General features: G+C 35.9%; 1 protein-coding gene across 1 annotated transcript in view; it reads left to right on the plus strand.

Annotated features, from left to right (window-relative positions):
• Positions 1–18,730, plus strand: part of LOC306856999 (voltage-dependent L-type calcium channel subunit alpha-1D-like) — a gene marked incomplete at its 5' end in the record, with an annotated part of 95,413 nt that overhangs the window by 63,971 nt on the left and 12,712 nt on the right. The window contains 11 exons of the mRNA XM_079396606.1: positions 2,392–2,475; positions 10,213–10,245; positions 11,096–11,224; positions 11,973–12,038; positions 12,794–12,885; positions 13,086–13,245; positions 13,701–13,828; positions 14,191–14,287; positions 14,389–14,491; positions 15,388–15,489; positions 17,646–17,779. Coding sequence (XP_079252732.1) covers positions 2,392–2,475; positions 10,213–10,245; positions 11,096–11,224; positions 11,973–12,038; positions 12,794–12,885; positions 13,086–13,245; positions 13,701–13,828; positions 14,191–14,287; positions 14,389–14,491; positions 15,388–15,489; positions 17,646–17,779 — 1,128 coding nt within the window. The remainder of the gene's footprint in view (positions 1–2,391; positions 2,476–10,212; positions 10,246–11,095; positions 11,225–11,972; positions 12,039–12,793; positions 12,886–13,085; positions 13,246–13,700; positions 13,829–14,190; positions 14,288–14,388; positions 14,492–15,387; positions 15,490–17,645; positions 17,780–18,730) is intronic.

An 18,730-nucleotide genomic window follows, 5' to 3' on the forward strand; every position in this document is an offset into this window, starting at 1 on the left:
CTGTCCACTTTGACACATGCAGATTTGTGTTGAGAAGAAGAACAGAATGCTAGTAAGCAGCTCAGTGTGATTTGCAGTGCTGTCGTTTTCAGCTTTTCTGTGTGGCGTGACTAGCAGTGTTTCTTTAACTCATTCAGTCTTTAAACTGACAACAGTAGAAGACAAATGCATGAAGTTCTTATAGTATAAAATACTGCAGTAAACTTTCTATTTAATATTAATAGTTTGTGTTGATTGATGCTGTAATAAATAACCCAGCTAACAAGGAATGTTCTCAGAACTAACAGGCTAACATTCTGGCAAACTTATGAAAAAAATATGAAAAGTTTGCTCAGAATTTTCCGGTCATTAATAACATTATCGGCACAAAAATGTTATTTATAAATTTTTCATGGAACGCTGAAACATTTTAGACATTTGTCTAATGTATTTTTATTTCTTTTTAAACATTACTACTATTGATTTTTACCATCTGAACATTCAAAAGTAACATTTCCATTTTTGTTTGCAAAATGACAATTTAACATTCCTTTGTAGTTTTTCTAACATTCAGGAAAAAAAATTGTATCATTGAGATGCTATTAATTATTCTTTTTTTATTTTTATTTTTTTTTTTAAAGCTGGAGTCCGTAACGTTTTTGGGTCAAAAATTATCCGAAATCAATATTTGAGCAAGTACATAGCCAGCCAGTGAACAAAACTATCACCTTACTTTAGCACGATTCACAACGGTTAGCTTATAGTAATGTTTTCTAATTTGAGTGGTACGGGTAGGTTTTCGCGGGAAATTCGAGCATGGCACTGCGTCATTACGTCACGTCTGTAAACAAAGAAGTTGTCCCAGCTAGCAGGCTACAGCATGTGAGGATCCTGCAGGTGGCGGATAATTGATATCCTTTTCTAACAGCAGCTAGAATAATTAAATTTATCATTTTGATGGCGGATTGTGATCCAGAAAGGATTATGTTTATGAAACACATGTGAATGAAATTAAATTATATTCCAGTTTAAATGTACTTCTGATTACAGATAGCCTGGGTTTACACAAGATTTGTATTTTAAAGAAAACCAGTTAGAGGGCAGCATAATTTGCTTTTTGGGTTAAAATTATTTCTTAATATGAAATTCGAATGGCATGGCAATTAGATTAGACTGTACAGAAATTGAAATCTACACGCTATACTCATTGTCACGCAATGCTGATGTTGTTAACATTAATAATTTGAGAATAAATTATAACAATAATAATAATTTGCATGGTTAGATGTGATATGAGCCAACCAATCGTTAGAGTAAATCACTATTGGTAGCGCGATTTATGGTAATGCTTTTTTCCTCAGTTGGTCAGAACAAACGTGGCAGACTTGTTACTTGTTCAGATGGCAATATACGGTGAAAATTCTTATTTGGGTCATATATTCCAAGACATAGGCTAGAAATTTGTGATTCCTATGTACAGTATCCACACCGGTGCGGTGACTGACAGACTGACACACATACTCCTCAAAACATTAGATTCATCCGCGCTGGAGCAGTGCTGGAACACAACCCCACGCAAGGAAGATAATTCCACACAGAGCTGCAATTCCAGGTTTTCAAACAGTGATGGCGACAAAGAGGCAAAACTTACCGACTGCAGCTTTAATTTTAGGATTTATTAACGTTTTACTGATTTTGTTTTGCTTTGTCACTTTTATTTCTTTTGTCAGCTCATAATTTTTAATTTTAATAAATTAAATTAAAGGAAAATTAGAAATGTGAAATAGAATAAATCTTAAATATCTTTACAGATTATTATTATTATTTATTTAATTTATTTTATTTTTTATTATTTTTCAAATATCGGAATTTTGTTGTTGTATGGTTTAACTTTTAGTTTTTTAAACAAACAATAAATAATGTTTTTAGAAAAAAAATAAAAATTTGGTTTCCTTAATTGATTCTTAAAATGCATTTTTTGTTAGCTGGGAAGCTAATATCAGTTTTTTTAAAGAATTTCTGCATAATCAGATATGTACAGCAACTAATTGCTAATCACACATATTTTCTGGCCGTCCACCCCTTTGCGTTTCTCAGGGGTATTTTGGGGACGCCTGGAACGTCTTTGACGCTTTGGTTGTGATCGGCAGCATTGTAGACATAGTACTGAGTGAGATTGATGTAAGTACAGCACAGTTGTAGGCCCTGTCCCCTCTAATATCTGCTCACCCGTCTCAGCCCTTTACTTCAGACAGACTCGCTTTCAGCTCAGGATGAGCTACTTTTCAACTGACAGCTGATTTCTTTGACTGCTGAGATCTAACATCTGTATTTCTTTCTTTTCACCCTCATTCTTTCTCCAATCATTTATTTCCCCCTCCTCCTTGTGTGTGGTGTATCTTTTATTAACAGCATTATTTCACTGACGCATGGAACACGTTTGACGCCTTAATTGTTGTCGGTAGCGTCGTAGATATTGCTATCACTGAAGTCAACGTAAGTACAACCGTCTTTGCCTTTCTAAGTTCAGAAGCCTTGCAAGAAAACCATGTCTGGTGCCCAACACAAATTATATCCAGAAGAGTATATGTTAACTAGATTAATGAATGAATTTTAGTATTTTTTTTTTAGTGCTTTTGCCATAATTCTATTTAAATTTATTTTTATTTCATTTAGTTTGTCAACGTTTAAAAAACAACATTTATATTAATTATATTTTATTTTATGTAAAATAAATCTCTTATGCTCATCAAGGCTGCACTGTTTTGATCAGAAGTACAGAAGAAGATCAGAAAAAAAATATTACAATTCAAAGAACTGTTTTCAATTGTAATAAATTTTCAAATGTAATTTATTCTTGTGATGCAAAGCTGAATTTTCAGCATCATTACTCCAGTCTTCAGTGTCACATGATCCATCAGAAATCATTCTAATATACTGATTTGCTTCCCAGTAAACATTTCTTATCAGTTGAGATTTGTATTTTTGTGTAAACGACATCATTTTATTCAGGATTCTTTGAGCAGGAAGTTTAAAAAACAGCATTTATATAAAATAGTAATTTTGTAACATTATAAATGTCTTTAGTGTCACATTTGATCAATTTAATGCATCTTTTATGATTAAAATAATTAGTTTCGTTCCCAAAAAAAAATCTTACTGACATATATGATACGATTATGACATTTCAAATAAGATGAAATCTTGTATGAAATGTACAGTATTAATATCAGCTGCATATACCAGAAATAGACTAAATTATTAACATCACATGACAGGAAAATTTTGTGAAAGCATAACAGCTAAGTCAATATTTTCCCAGTCAGTTTCATTTCTTGTAATGGCACTGATATTTTTTTTGCAAGGTTTCACTATATGTTGTTTTTGATGTGAACTAAGGTCGAACATCTAACCTTAATAACATTAACAGTCACACTTTCTGTTTCCCCTGCTGATCTGAAATAAATCCCTGAGGACTCTGCTGCTGAGAAAACAACCTTTTTGTTGTGTGTTTGTGTTGACCATCAATTTGTGGATCAAATGTGTGTAAATGCAGTCAGAGCTGCAGAAATCCATCAGCTGGTTTGTCTAATGCTTGTTCTTCCATTCTGTCTCCATAGAAACTTGTAGAGGCAAGTATGGCAAGATGTGATCTCCTGTTTGCTTGTGTTCTGCTTCGTAATGACTTGATTCCTTGAAGTGCTGTGAGGGCAAAAAACGTCCTTGTCAAAAGTTTAAGAGTTTTCATCAAGATCAGTTCAGAAAAAAAGAGCATATTTGTGCTTTGCTGATTTTGTGTAATGAAGTAAAGCTCCCACCGCCTTGGCTTTACTGATTACACGCCAAATCGGCATTAATGATTAGTTTTTGTGGGCAGGGAGGTTGACGACTTGTTAAAGGAGCAGACCATCACTTTTTGGCATCACACTTCAAATGTTCAGTAACAAACTGCGTTGATGTGGGAACTTCAACAGCTTAATTGTCTGCTTGTACAAATAGAACAGATTCTAGAGTTTTGTTAATAATAATAGTGATAATAATTTTGATACAAATATTGTTAATATGAGAATAGTTTCAGTTTTCATTTTAGTTAACATCTTAGTAATTTTGTTATGTTATGTACTGTCCTTTTATTATTAGTCATTTGTATTTAGTTTTATTAATTAGAATTATTTTTTTAATTTAAGCACCATTGCTGTTTTTTTTAAGTTTAAGTTTTTCTTATTTTATTATATAGTATATACGATATATGTATTTACACAGTGTATATATTACACACATTTATGTTTTTGATACATTTAATGTTGGGCATGAAGAGGGTGGTGCTGGGAAGTGATGGTGTTCTTTTAAGAGCAATGGTTGAGTTTCAGTGTGTGTTCAGTGTCTTAGGTGGTGCTACTTTAAATCCTGTATCTCACAAATACTGTCCCGTTTCAGACATATAACAGGGAATACGCACACACATGTATATTATCTCACACGGCTGTCACTCTGCTGTCTGAGCTACAGTGCTATTTTTCTGGTGTTTTTCATGTCCCAGCGTCCATATATAAATGTATATATGTGTGCATTGTATATGTCCATGTAGGTGTTGTATTGTGGCCATTTTCATTAGATGTGCTGTATTTGTGTTTGTGGAGTCTTTGGTGTCCTTGTATCATTTGAATGTGGACGTGATATGAATTAATGAGAGATTGTGGATGTTTGTGTGTATGTGTGTGAGAGAGAGAGAATTAGAGAGTGACTGTCTCATCTTTGTATGTTTCTTTTTTGTCTGTTTTCCTCTATATCTTTATTTTCCGCTGTCTTTGTGCTTTTCAGTGGTGATAAAATTATCAAGAGGTTTCACAAGGTCTTCTGTCAAATTTATTAAACTAGATTATTGCCATCAGCTAGCTGTTTCAGAAGAATTTTAAAGGGATAGTCACCCAAAAATGAAAATCGTCATCATTTACTCATTTTAATGTTTTTCTAAACCTTTTTTTCTTCTGAAATTTTGAATGATATATTGGTCCCTATTTTTCCATACAATTACAATGAATGGAAAAGCTCCATAAAAATATCATAAAAGTGGTCTGTATGATTATTCGTTATTTTTTTATAGTTTTCTGGACATATTATAATAGCTTTGGGTGAGAAACGTATTTAAATGTAGGTAATTATTCCTTAAACATTACAATTAGATCTTCTAGGCAGTGAGTTGAGAACTGGATCACTCTGGTTTGTGAATGAATCATTCAGACTGGTTTTGTGAACTAGATTCATTAAAAAGATTCAATTCACATGAATCCAAGTTTTTCAGTGAATAACAGCTTAAAATTCACTGTTCATTATACAAAGTTATTATATGGTTAAGGCCCGTTGACTGCTTTTAGGACACATTTATGGTGCTTTTTAAGTCATTTTTGGAGTGTCACAGTCCTTGTCAATCCGTTTCATGAAAATTCTTCAAAACAATGAGGTGATAAAATAATGACAGAATTGTCATTTTTTTGGTGAATTATCCCTTAAAATGTTACTTTATTTGTCAAATAATCATTCCATCATTTTAAAAGCCTTGTGAAACTCATCTGATCACATTGTTTTTAGTGGCTTTCAGGCTTGTTAAATTCTGCAATTATAGATATAAAGCATTAGATCAAAGACAGCAGATATTCTACATATCTCTTATTGTCGGATCTATCATGCTCATATCTATACACATCACTCCCCACTCAGGGGTATGTGTGACTTTCACCCAATCTTGCGGTGGTTGGAGTGACTGGTTTGCTCATCCCCTGTTGCATGCTGGGATATGTAGCTGCTAACATTAGCTTCATTTTGTGCAGATGGCGCTCGGCCACCCACTCCATTCTCCTCCGGTCAGTGCCCAAGCGGTGTAGTCCGTTTGAAGTTTAAACTTCCTCTCTTTCAGTTCCTCCTGTTCCCCTCCAGACAGAATGGCCCTGGAGCTCAGAGCTGATTTAAAATTGCTTAGAAATCAAGATATCAAAATATCAAAGCTGAGCGTCCAATCACTAGCAAACAAAGCACTATCATTCTAGTATGCAGAGATGTTCACAGAGAACGAAATAACACATGTATAATCACTGAGCTCAACAGTGACCACCCACGTTGTCAGTAGTCTGGATTCTGGGAGTATAATTCAAAAATGAATTCTGTGTGAGCATAAAAAGTTTTATTATTATTAAAACAATTTAACAAAGGAAGAATCTAGATCTAGATAGATGTGAAGGCAGCACAGGCTCTTTATGAGCGGCTGTTCAGTGTTCTCTCTGTAGTCTGTGTGTCTGCTGAGTGACTGTGTGTCTCTCTGTTCTGTCTTCCTCAGAGGAGAGAGCTTGAGTAGAGCAGGTGTGTAGACGTCAGACAGGCTGCATGACCTCCATTACTGCTTACTGCTCACTTCCTTCCTTCCTCCTTTTTTTTCTTTATCATTTCCTTGTTTTTCTTTTCTCACATACCTTCTCTCCTTCCTTTTTTATTTCCTTCCTTTTTTTCTCTTTCCCTCCCTCTCTGTCTCCCTCCTTCCTTCCTTCCTTATTTCCTTTCTTCCTTTTTTATATATTTCAGAAATTTCATTTCTGCCTTCCTTCCTTCTTTTTTTACTTTTTCATCTCTGCCTTCATTCTTTCTTTTTCTACTTCCTCCCTTCCTTATTTCCTTCCTTCTATTTTTAGAAATTTCATTTCTGCTTTCATTCTTTTTCCTGCTTTCTTTTTCTTACCTTCCTCCCTTCTTTTTATTTCTCTCCTCCCTCCCTCCTTTCTTCCTCGATTCCTTCCATTCTTCTTTCCTTCCATTTTAGTTTATTTTATCTCTGCCTTCTTTCTTTCCTGCTTTTTCTTACCATATTTCCTTCATTTTTTTATTTTTCCTTATTTAATTTCTGCTTTCTTTTTCTACTTCTTTTCCTTATTTCCTTCCTTCCTCCTTTTTTAAATTTATTTCAATTCTGCCTTCATTCTTTCCTCCTTGCTTTCTTTCTCACTTTTCTCGCTTCCATCATCCTTCTCTGAATTCTTTCCTTCCTTTTACTTAATTTGTCTTTGCTGCCATCTCTCCTTCCTTCCTTCCTTTATTAATTTTTCCTTCCTTTCTGCCTTTCTTCTTTCCTTCCATCATTCCTGAATCATTTATTTTCTTTCTTTTGCCATTTCATTGTTTCGTACCATTTTACCTCTTTCTTTCTTTCTTTCTTTCTTTCTTTCTTTCTGTCCTCTCTTGCATTGGACTGTTAGAGCGCCCTCGGGTGGTGTCTCTTTTGCAGGGCACATGCATGGAGATGCTGCGGTGCTACTTGAACACTGAGCTCCTTCAAGTCTTGTGTTGCTGTTATGGCGAGAGTGCGTTCGAGAAAGACATTGATTGTTTGTAAGCGTGTGCACATATGCCTGACTGCTTAACGCATGCACCCTAAATGCTACAGCCAGAAACTGCATCTTATAATTTCTGCTTCTCATGCAAATGTATTGATTATTAGCTATAGACGAGGGATGTCAGACTGTGTGACTGAAGCCATATCTGTCTGGAGTTGTTCTGTACAGATGAAGGATTAATCTTTTTTTCTGATTATATGCTGAATTTTCTTCCCACTGTGTGTGTGAGTGCTTTAATGTTGATGAATGTGGTTTTTTTTTTTGTTTTTTTTTGTTCTTTCAGAGTCAAGAACTGATCTGTTCTCCAAACCAAATGTGTGGATGGGGTTTATTTTGTGTGCATGTGAAAACATATTAATGCTAAATTTAAAGCTGTTTGACTTAGCAAATAATAAATTACATCAGTAGTGGACATTGATGGACACATTTATCTAGTGAAATGATTATGACAGGACATTTCATAAGCATGTTCTGTGCATACATTTTTAATTGTTATAAAAACAGTCATGTTTTCAATGTTTGGTATTGATTTGTTAGTTAACTGTTAGTGTCACACTATATGGTTAATTCACTGAATTTTATAATATATATACACATTATCTCACAGAAGTGAGTACACCCCTCACACTTTTGTAAATATTTTATTATATCTTTTCATGTGACAACACTGAAGAAATGACACTTTGCTACAATGTAAAGTAGTGAGTGTACATCTTGTATAACAGTGTAAATTTGCTGTCCCCTCAAAATAACTCAACACACAGCCATTAACGTCTAAACCGCTGGCCACAAAAGTGAGTACACCCCTAAGTGAAAATGTCCAAATTGGCCCAATTAGCTATTTTCTCTCCCTGGTGTCATGTGACTCGTTAGTGTTACAAGGTATCAGGTGTGAATGGGGATCAGGTGTGTTAAATTTGGTGTTATCGCTCTCACTCTCTCATGCTGGTCACTGGAAGTTCAACATGGCACCTTGGCAAAGAACTCTCTGAGGTTCTGAAAAAGACAATTGTTGCTCTACATAAAGATGGCGTAGGCTATAAGAAGATTGCCAAGACCCTGAAACTGAGCTGCAGCACGGTGGCCAAGACCATACAGAGGTTTAACAGGATAGGTTCCACTCAAAACAGGCCTCGCCATGGTCAACCAAAGCAGTTGAGTGCACGTACTCAGCGTCATATCCAGAGGTTGTGTTTGGGAATAGACGTATGAGTGCTGCCAGCATTGCTGCAGAGGTTGAAGGGGTGGAGGGTCAGCCTGTCAGTGCTCAGACCATACGCTGCACACTGCATCAAATTGGCCTGCATGGCTGTCGTCCCAGAAGGAAGCCTCGTCTAAAGATAATGCACAAGAAAACCCGCAAACAGTTTGCTGAAGACCAGCAGACTAAGGACATGGATTACTGGAACCATGTCCTGTGGTCTGATGAGACCAAGATAAACTTATTTGGTTCAGATGGTGTCAAGCGTGTGTGGCGGCAACCAGGTGAGGAGTACAAAGACAAGTGTGTCTTGCCTACAGTCAACCATGGTGGTGGGAGTGTCATGGTCTGGGGCTGCATGAATGCTGCCGGCACTGGGGAGCTACAGTTCATTGAGGGAACCATGAATGCCAACATGTACTGTGACATACTAAAGCAGAGACTGGGCCGCAGGGCAGTATTCCAACATGATAACGACCCCAAACATACCTCCAAGACAACCACTGCCTTGCTAAAGAAGCTGAGGGTAAAGGTGATGGACTGGCCAAGCATGTCTTCAGACCTAAACCCTATTGAGCATCTGTGGGGCATCCTCAAATGGAAGGTGGAGGAGTGCAAGGTCTCTAACATCCACCAGCTCTGTGATGTCGTCCAGTGAACGGCAGCCTGTGAAGCTCTGGTGAACTCCATGCCCAAGAAGGTTAAGGCAGTGCTGGAAAATAATGGTGGCCACACAAAATATTGACACTTTGGGCCCAATTTGGACATTTTCACTTAGGGGTGTACTCACTTTTGTGGCCAGCGGTTTAGACATTAATGACTGTGTGTTGAGTTATTTTGAGGGAACAGCAAATTTACACTTTTATACAAGCTGTACACTCACTACTTTACATTTTAGCAAAGTGTCATTTCTTCAGTGTTGTCACATGAAAAGATATAATAAAATATTTACAAAAATGTGAGGGGTGTACTCACTTCTGTGAGATACTGTGTGTATATATATATATATATATATATATATATATATATATATATATATATATATATATATACAAAAACATTATAGCATTCATGTATTTATAATACATGTCATTTGAATCACAGGGTTGACACTGTTCGTCAATGCACATGAATGTAGAAGAATGTAAATTTCATAATATGGCATTGTAGGTTTGTTATACTTGTGTCTTTTGCTGTTGCTTAGAGTTTTTTTTTTTTTTTTTTTTTTGGATACGCTCTTGTTTACAAAGTTATAATCGTTGCATAAGTGTGCACTAGTCCCAGACTGTCCTGTTAATGTGTGTGTGCGCGCTGTACTGTACGTCGGATGCTGTCTGCAGCTGCTTATGTAATCCACGAGATAGAAATAAGGTCACATGATGGATCTTCGTGTTATATAAGCCCCTTATGTGAGTCTGTTTGTCTCTGGTCACTGATCATTTTTCAGCCCTTATAAGCAGTTTTAAATGGAAGATTGTCTAATCTTGAGGTTGTTTGAGCAGGTTTACTGTCCTGATATCTGTCGGTTAGAAATGCTATTATAGAGTTTGTGATATTATGAGTGCCTGTGTATGTTGTGAATGCGTTTTAAAGCGTAAGTGGCTGTGCAAACGTTATGTGTGAGTGATTAATTCAGGTCTTTGATTTTTAAAGCCCACAGAGGCACCTCAGGTGGATGAGTCGGGGGTAAGAAATTCTGCCCCTCTTGGGCTTTTTGCCCAGTTTTACAGTTTGCATTCTTTTTCAGGTTTCCGTTTGAGTTCTGAAATCTTGATTAAACATTGTTACCTTTCATCTTAACCCACCCTGACTTCAATTTGTTGAGTTTTGGCTTTATATTTATGTTTGGTTTCTCTTCGTTTGCTTTGTTTGTCAAGATTTTGCTTTGGTTTTTACATCCTTTGACTATTGTCAATTAGGGGAGTGTCACCCAAACGTGACGAACTGTGTGAGTGTGTATGTGTGTGGGTGGGGTCGTCGGCCCCTCACGTTTGTAGCGCTGACACTGCTGCATGGTTAAGTGGCCCCTGAAGTCAGGTCAGATTAGGTCGGATCGGGTCAGGTAAGGTTGTGACCTCAAACTGACCATTAACCTATGAGGTTTGGGGGCCCACTGTAAGTTGGCATGAAGTAACTCTGGGTCAAGAGTGCCATGCTTGTGCTGATGTGTGCAGTCAAGTATGGCAAGGTATTTTAATTTATTTATTTTTTCTTCACCTAGCATGCACCCCTCTACCCCCTTCCTTTTCTCTCTAGGATAAGCATGAAACGCAGAGTCTCTGGTAGTGTTTATGGATCAGTCAAACCAGTCTAAATACTCTTTTAAAAAGCACTTGTTAAATTTAATTTTTCATTTTTTTTTTCATTTACAATTTAAATTTATTTGTAAAATTTGGCTGCGAATTTATCAACTCACCACGTGCTTTGAAACTACACTGTGGTTCCCTCTGCTGGTCAGACTGCCATAATACAGCCTGATGCCCTGTGTTATATCTTTCTCCTGATTGGTTCACTAATGCTGACTCCGCCCCCACAGAACACTGAGGACAGCGCTCGCATTTCAATCACCTTCTTCCGTCTTTTTCGAGTGATGCGATTGGTCAAACTGCTGAGCAGGGGGGAGGGTATTCGAACCCTTCTCTGGACCTTCATCAAGTCCTTCCAGGTCAGATGTTATTCTAACCTAATGAATGCCAGATATTATTGAAACTTTCTACCTTTGTTTTTTATCACAAAGCAGTTACTGTAAAACAGTTAAAGATGTCCATTATTGTTTAGCTACAGAGTAATTAGAGTTAATTTATTTTTGGGGTTAATTGAACCCAGCATAGCAAGTTTTATATTATTTTATTTTATTTAGAATGGAATTTGAAACTTAAAGGGATAGTTCACCCAAAAATGAAAAGTATGCCATTAATTACTCCTCATGCCATTAACCCTCATGTCCTTCCAAATCTGTAAGACATTCTTTCATCTTTGGAACACAAATTAAGATATTGTTGATGAATTCCAAGAGCTCTCTGACCCTCCCATAGACAGTAAGACCCTCCCATGAACTACTGATGTCACATAGATCATTTTAACGATCTCCTTGCTACGTTTCTGAGCCTTGATCGTGTAAGGATCCTTGCTGTCTATGTCTATGAAGATATCAGAAAAATCTTAATATGTGTTCCGAAGATGAACGAAGGTCTTACGGGTTTGGAATGACATGAGGGTTAGTAATTAATGACAGAATTGTCATTTTTGAGTGAACTATCCCTTTAATGGTAAAATATTACTATTAATAACTGGGGTTCTCAACTCAAGGTCCACTTTCCTGCAGATTTTAGGTAACAAGCTAATCAGGGAATTCCTGATTTATAAAAATATTATATAATAGTAATATATATTTTTTTATGCTCTTTTCTCAGGCCCTGCCATATGTCGCTTTGCTGATAGCCATGCTGTTCTTCATCTACGCTGTCATTGGCATGCAGGTTAGTTTCATAATAAGTTGTACCACAGCCACCAAAAATCAGTCAAATGCAATTCGAAAACTATATGTAAAGCAGATCTATTAGGGTTATTTATTTTATTGGATTGTCACTTTTATGCTTTGTTTTTATGGTTGTCTTATCTGTAATTAAAAATGACAGTTTTGCTAAAAAAGTATTTAAGTACTGTAATCATAGCTGATATCTTGACTAAAATGCAAATCACCCACATTCAGTGCAAAAAAATACACACTTGGGGCCAGATTTACTAACAGCTTGCACCAGCACAAACCATCTTTTGGCATTAAAATAGTACTGTCAGGATTTACTAAAGACACACAGTGAAGAATTAGCACAGAAAATGTGTGGACAGTTATTTGTGCGCTTGACCTTATTGAAAATGCATTTGTAGGAGTTTCCCTTTTAGACACAAAATTTATGGGAGGAGAGTATTAAAATGAATCACACAATGTGATTTACTAATGTTTGCGCTCGACAAATTACTGGTATTCGGCCATTATTTAACGGCCAAAAAAATCATGTCTTAAGGCAGGCGGTAAATTGCGGTCATTATGGAAATGAACTGGCTGCGTCTGTGTTCTTCAATGTGTGCATTGTCAGTAAATCACACACAGAATTTTCCCCTCCCATCGGCGCTTTATATGGATTTGCGCTCTAACGTTATTTTTACCTGTTTAGTAAATCTGGCCCTTGAACTTTTAATACAGCACAGTGCAACTTAGTTTACCATCTTTCAGGTGTTTGGGAAAATTGCCATGGTGGACCACACACAAATCAACAGGAACAACAACTTTCAGACGTTCCCTCAGGCCGTGCTTCTGCTCTTCAGGTCAGTGAATGGCACAGTGAGGATGTTAAAGATAAAAGTGCAGGGTTTTAAACCTTTGCAAAATAGTTTTTGCCTTTTAGTTCTTATTCTTTTCCCCATTAAATGCTACCACTTTATCTGTGTGTTTAAAAGAGTGTTTAACGTAAGATACAGTCTGCTTTATAGGATTACATTTCAAATGAATTATTGCTTGGGTATAGATGTGCAACAGGTGAGGCTTGGCAGGATATCATGTTGGCATGCATGCCAGGGAAGCTTTGTGACCCGGAGTCAGATTATAATCCTGGAGAAGAGATGACCTGCGGGAGCAACTTTGCCATCATCTACTTCATCACCTTCTACATGCTCTGCGCCTTCCTGGTACATACACATTAACTACATAGAGACTTCCTTTTGATTTATTCTCATTTTTATAATTACCTATTATAATATTATTGTTTAGAATATTACTTTAAATCTCCAAAAATATTTTGAATTTAGCATTTTAAGAATTTATTAAAGACATTACTTAACCGTTTTGTCATTTAGGAATCCCAAAAGGATTTATTTTGTTTGTTTTTTAGAGTTATTTTTTAAATGATCAACAATGTTGTTCTCAAAAGTTGTACATGAAGACTTCAGATGCAAAAGCCTCTAAATACCCTCTGAAATATTCTTCTTTTGTTCAGTTATTTCACTTTAATTGCATATAAAAGGACCTATGCATTGTCATTAGAGCAACATTACTGAACCTACACATAGCAGCCTGATAAAAATGCTCATTTTAGATGATTTCAGATGGCACTTAGATTAAATTAAATAATGTCTTGTTTTAGATCATTAACCTGTTTGTGGCTGTCATCATGGACAACTTTGACTATCTGACCCGTGATTGGTCGATTCTGGGGCCACATCATCTTGATGAATTTAAGAGGATTTGGTCAGAGTATGATCCAGAGGCCAAGTAAGGATTTGAAAATGTGTTTGCCAAGTCATTTTTATTTCTATCGCACTTTATACAATACAGATTGTTTCAAAGCAGCTTATAAACAGGAAAATAACAGAATCAGTGATGCACACCTCTTCAGATATGAGATTAATTCAAATTCTGCTGCAAAGCAGACAAAAAACAACAGTTGTGCCATTATTCAGCTTAAGTAAGTTCAGCTTTGGTTCAGTTCAATAGCAGTGTAAAGTTCATATAAGATATAAGACGGGAAAAAAGGTCAATTATGAAACGCATTCAGTTCAGCTCAGTTCTCAATATGGCAGTTGCTTGTCAATGATGGCAATGAGACGAAGAGTAAATCTCTTATTTTATTGCAGAGGCAGAATAAAACATCTTGATGTAGTGACATTGTTGCGCCGTATTCAGCCTCCTCTTGGCTTTGGGAAACTCTGTCCTCATAGAGTCGCCTGCAAGGTAAGACACACATTTATAAATAATTAGTTTGAACATTAGCAAACACACTCGAGCCACCTTCTCACTCTTTCTTTCTATCTGTTGTTGTGTCTCTATTCCAGAGGCTGGTGGCTATGAACATGCCTCTGAACAGTGACGGCACTGTCATGTTTAATGCTACACTATTTGCTCTTGTGAGAACTGCACTGAAGATCAAAACGGAAGGTAAGTGCAAGTATTGGTTTGCAAATTACTTCATACATTTTATATAAATAAATTAATTCAAAACAATTAATTTGCATCGGTCGCAAAATATGTTTTGGTGAAATATTAATATAGGTAAACATTTAATTTATGTAGTAACACTGTTTGGGGTTTTGAGTAAAAATTTTAAAGATTTCTGAAAAGAAAAAAAACTCTCTTCTGCTAACCAGGGCTGCATTTATTTAATCTAAAATATATTAATATTTTAAAATATCATTGCAGTATCAAATAACTGTTTTCTATTTTATTGTATTTTAAAATGTATTTTTTTTCCTGTGATGCAAAGCTGATTTTTCAGCATCATTACTCCAGTCTTCAGTGTCACATGATCCTTCAGAAATAATTCTGATATGCTGATTTGGTGTATCTTATAATTAACAGTGTTGAAAATAGTTGTGCTGCTTAATATTTGTGTGGAAACCATGATACATTTTTCAGGATTTTATTAATAACTAAATATTCTAGTATTAAGTATAAATGTATTTACTGTCACTTTTGATCAATTAAATGCATCTTTGCTAAATAAAAGTATTAATTCCCTTCTTTAAAAAAAAAAGTCTTATTGATCCCTTTTGAACAGTAGTGTATATGAGAATATTTAGGTATAATATCACTAAATGTTATTGCTTTTTGCGTTCATTTAGTGAAAAACGGACAGTGGAAAAGATTTTACTATACTTTGTGAATTAAACATTATATTAAAATTGTGGCTCCTCTGAAATCACCCATAAATCACCCAGATTAAATGCATAACTATAGCCATAAAAATATTGAAAATGTGCCTTTTTTCAGTCCTAGTTGACGATAGTTAATATAAAATACATTGTGTTGATAACATGGTGTGTGTTTTGGCCCAGGTAACCTAGAGCAGGCGAATGAAGAGCTCCGAGCCGTGATTAAGAAGATCTGGAAGAGAACAAGCATGAAACTTCTGGATCAAGTGGTGCCCCCTGCTGGTGGTCAGTTATAAAGCTCAGAGTTTGTCGCCACTAATGAGAATACGCATTCACAACATAGACGTATAATACTTCTGTGGCAACCATTTAGACAAAATTTGTTTTAGAAAAAATATCATTTTTGAACACCATTCAGTTTCCCAAATGTAGCATATACACACATACTGTACATTTGTGTCATGCACACACACACACCAGCTGTTGCACTAGCTTTTTCGTGCTGTTGTACTCTTAGTTTCTCCTGGTCGGGTCTCTGCGATGTTTGTTCTGTTCCGTATGTGTCGCGAATGCTCTCCTCTCCTGCTCGGTTCCACACTGGAACCTCAATGGTGTGTGTGTGTGTGTGTGAGTATATGGTTGGAGGATTTGGAGAAGGTGTGTGTGCGTGTGTAGGTGTTGAGCTTTGGGCTTGCATGGCAACTCAGGCATGCTGTGTCCTTCTAAAGATGTGTCTCTTTCTCTCTGTTTCTCTCTCTTTTCTACGCTGTCGCCCTCTCCTGTATCTGCTTGAGCTTTTCCGCAGCTTCCGTTCCTCATTAATTGTCTTTCTGTTCATGTAAAAGTTCAAATCTTCAGAATATTCTGAAGCAATTCTGTTTTAGGGTGGTGGCATGGAACTAATGTTGCCTCTTCTTTCCTGATCCGTCCCCAACGTGCTTGTTTAAAAAAAGTGACACAGACCCCTGCTTCAGAATGATTCTCATGCACACAATTGCACATTACAGCACAGTACACAACATGCAGATGAACACTTTATACTGTATACACAGATGATTGAAATGCATAGTCAAAAACAGGATATTAGACATGCACAAATACACCCACAGAAATGCAACGCTTTGTTCATTGTTCAGTGCTGCTTGCTTGCATGTTTCCAGTAGAACTTAAACACATTTAGGACTAAATTTTAGTGAAGTTAGATGGCTTAGCTGATGCAGGTTTGTTTTTTGTTTTTTTTCAAACCCCCGCCCTCCCTTCAAACTTTCAGTTCTCTCTCTCACAGCTGCTATGCTAATGCTAGCATGCTAATACTAATGTTTACACATGTCTGGTGACTCAAATTAGATGGGTGCCAAACCGTGAAAAGGAAATATTCTACAACTAACATTTACATTAAGCTGGTAGCTATATTTTGGAACAAGATGGCTAGTTTCTAGCTGGTCATTAGCTGTTTGACTAGCTGGTAGCTGGTTTGTTGCTGGTCCAAGGTGGCCTACCAGCTAAAAGCCTGCAAATTACTAGTTTAAACCAGCTAGAATCGAGCTAATGTGTTTCCAAACACAACTAGCAGCTTAAGTTGAATTTTCCACATATTATTGTAATTTGTCTTAGATTTAGTTTTTTACCATTTTTACAATAGCAATTTTTTTTTTTTTTTTTTTTTTTTACAATAGCATTGTGAATAAAATTTTTAAACCTAACAACTATTAATTGTAATTATCTATATTTCTAGCATGAATGGCTAGGTAGAAAATATGTATTGCATTTTATATATGTACATCATTTACCATTATTTATATACAAATAATTGTTTTAATACTTTTATTACTATTATTTAGCATAGATTCATTCAAATGATTCAACATTGATAATAGTAATGTTTTTGTGCAGCAAATCAGCATATAAGAATGATTTCTGAAGGATCATGTGACACTGAAGACTGGAGTAATGATGCTGAAAATTCAGCTTGGCATCATGTGAATTAATTACATTTTAAAATATATTTAAAATAGAAATCTGTTATTTTACACTGTAATAATATTTCACAATATTGCCATTGTTACTACATTTTTATCAAATAAATAGAGCCTAGTGTAGAGTACTGTATATATATGTTCAAGGTCACTAAAACAGCAAAAGGTATCGGTGTCTTGTGATGTACAGCATATTTTGCCCATGTATGTGGTGTTTGTTAAGACCATTTGTGTTTATTATGTAGACATAGGTCCTATTTTACGAGCCATTTGTGTAGAAATCCAGATAATTCTAAATGGGTTAACATTTGATTCACAAAGCTGTTTTAATAGTGCATAGTTAGAGCATAAAGCATCTCATTGCGTCAGTTTCTGTCTCTCACCGTGCGTCACCGCAGAGGTGTGTATGCGTGCGTTGGAACTACTTGCTGACAGCGAAGCCGTGTGTGTGGTCTGTTCACTCAGATGATGAGGTAACGGTGGGGAAGTTCTATGCCACTTTCCTGATACAGGACTACTTTAGGAAATTCAAGAAACGCAAAGAGGAAGGCCTGGTGGGCGTTCACCCAGCACAGAACAACACCGCCGTCGCCCTGCAGGTAAGCAGAATGTACTTGGAGATAGATTCTTTAGTGTTAAGTTGTATGTTCTTTTATGGTCATCATGCTGTTGGTTTTGCACTTATTGAATTATTGCACAAATTTTTGTTCTTTAGCTTTATTTATTTAAAGAACCCCCTGAAATTAATATTTCAATTATTAACAAATGTTCGTGACATGTAAGTAAAGAAAATATTTTTAGTGTTTTATTTGATGTGTTTTTAAAATTTTATACATGATCCTAAATAGGTGAAATTGATCACTTTACATTTTGATCAAAAAAGTGTGTTTTTTTTTATGCCAGAATAAGCTCCAATGATATGTGATAGTCAAAAGCAAATCCATGTCAGTGTAAACACCCTGAATAATAAAAAAAAATGACAAACTGTATTTCCTTTGCATGAGACCTTTACCTCAACTGTGTCTCTCTGTTTCTGGATGCGCTAATGCTCTTTTAGCTTGAATATGGATCCCTCAATGTGATCATGGTGATCTGTAAATGTATTTTTGTCTGTTATACATGTAGTTTGAAGTGTTTGTATTCGTTTACCATCACTTCAGAGTTATAATTCATGTATTATTGTTTTGTTGGTCACCATCCTCATAAATCAAACACTACTAATGTGTTTGATTTCTCTGCGAACATAATCCTTGTTTAGAGGTTTTTAGTGTGATTTAGAAATAGAAATGTTTTACACTTTTGAAATGTTATACACAAAAGTTAATGTTTCTAAATAGCACATGTGGCTAATATAGTATTTTTTTAGAAAGTCACAGTAAAGGCTAGCATCTTAGTTAAAGTGTATTGGTTGTAGTGTACAGTTACCGGAACGTTTTCGTGTGTTTTTCCTCTTTGTCTACTGTGATTTGTTGTCATCTCTCATGAATTTGTCCTGTCTGGAACTGTCTTCGTCAAGCTTGTGTGTCAATGTGTAAACTGCCCCCTGGTGG

This window comes from Barbus barbus (assembly GCF_936440315.1).
Source record: "Barbus barbus genome assembly, chromosome: 37".
NCBI classification, from domain to species: Eukaryota; Metazoa; Chordata; class Actinopteri; order Cypriniformes; family Cyprinidae; genus Barbus; species Barbus barbus.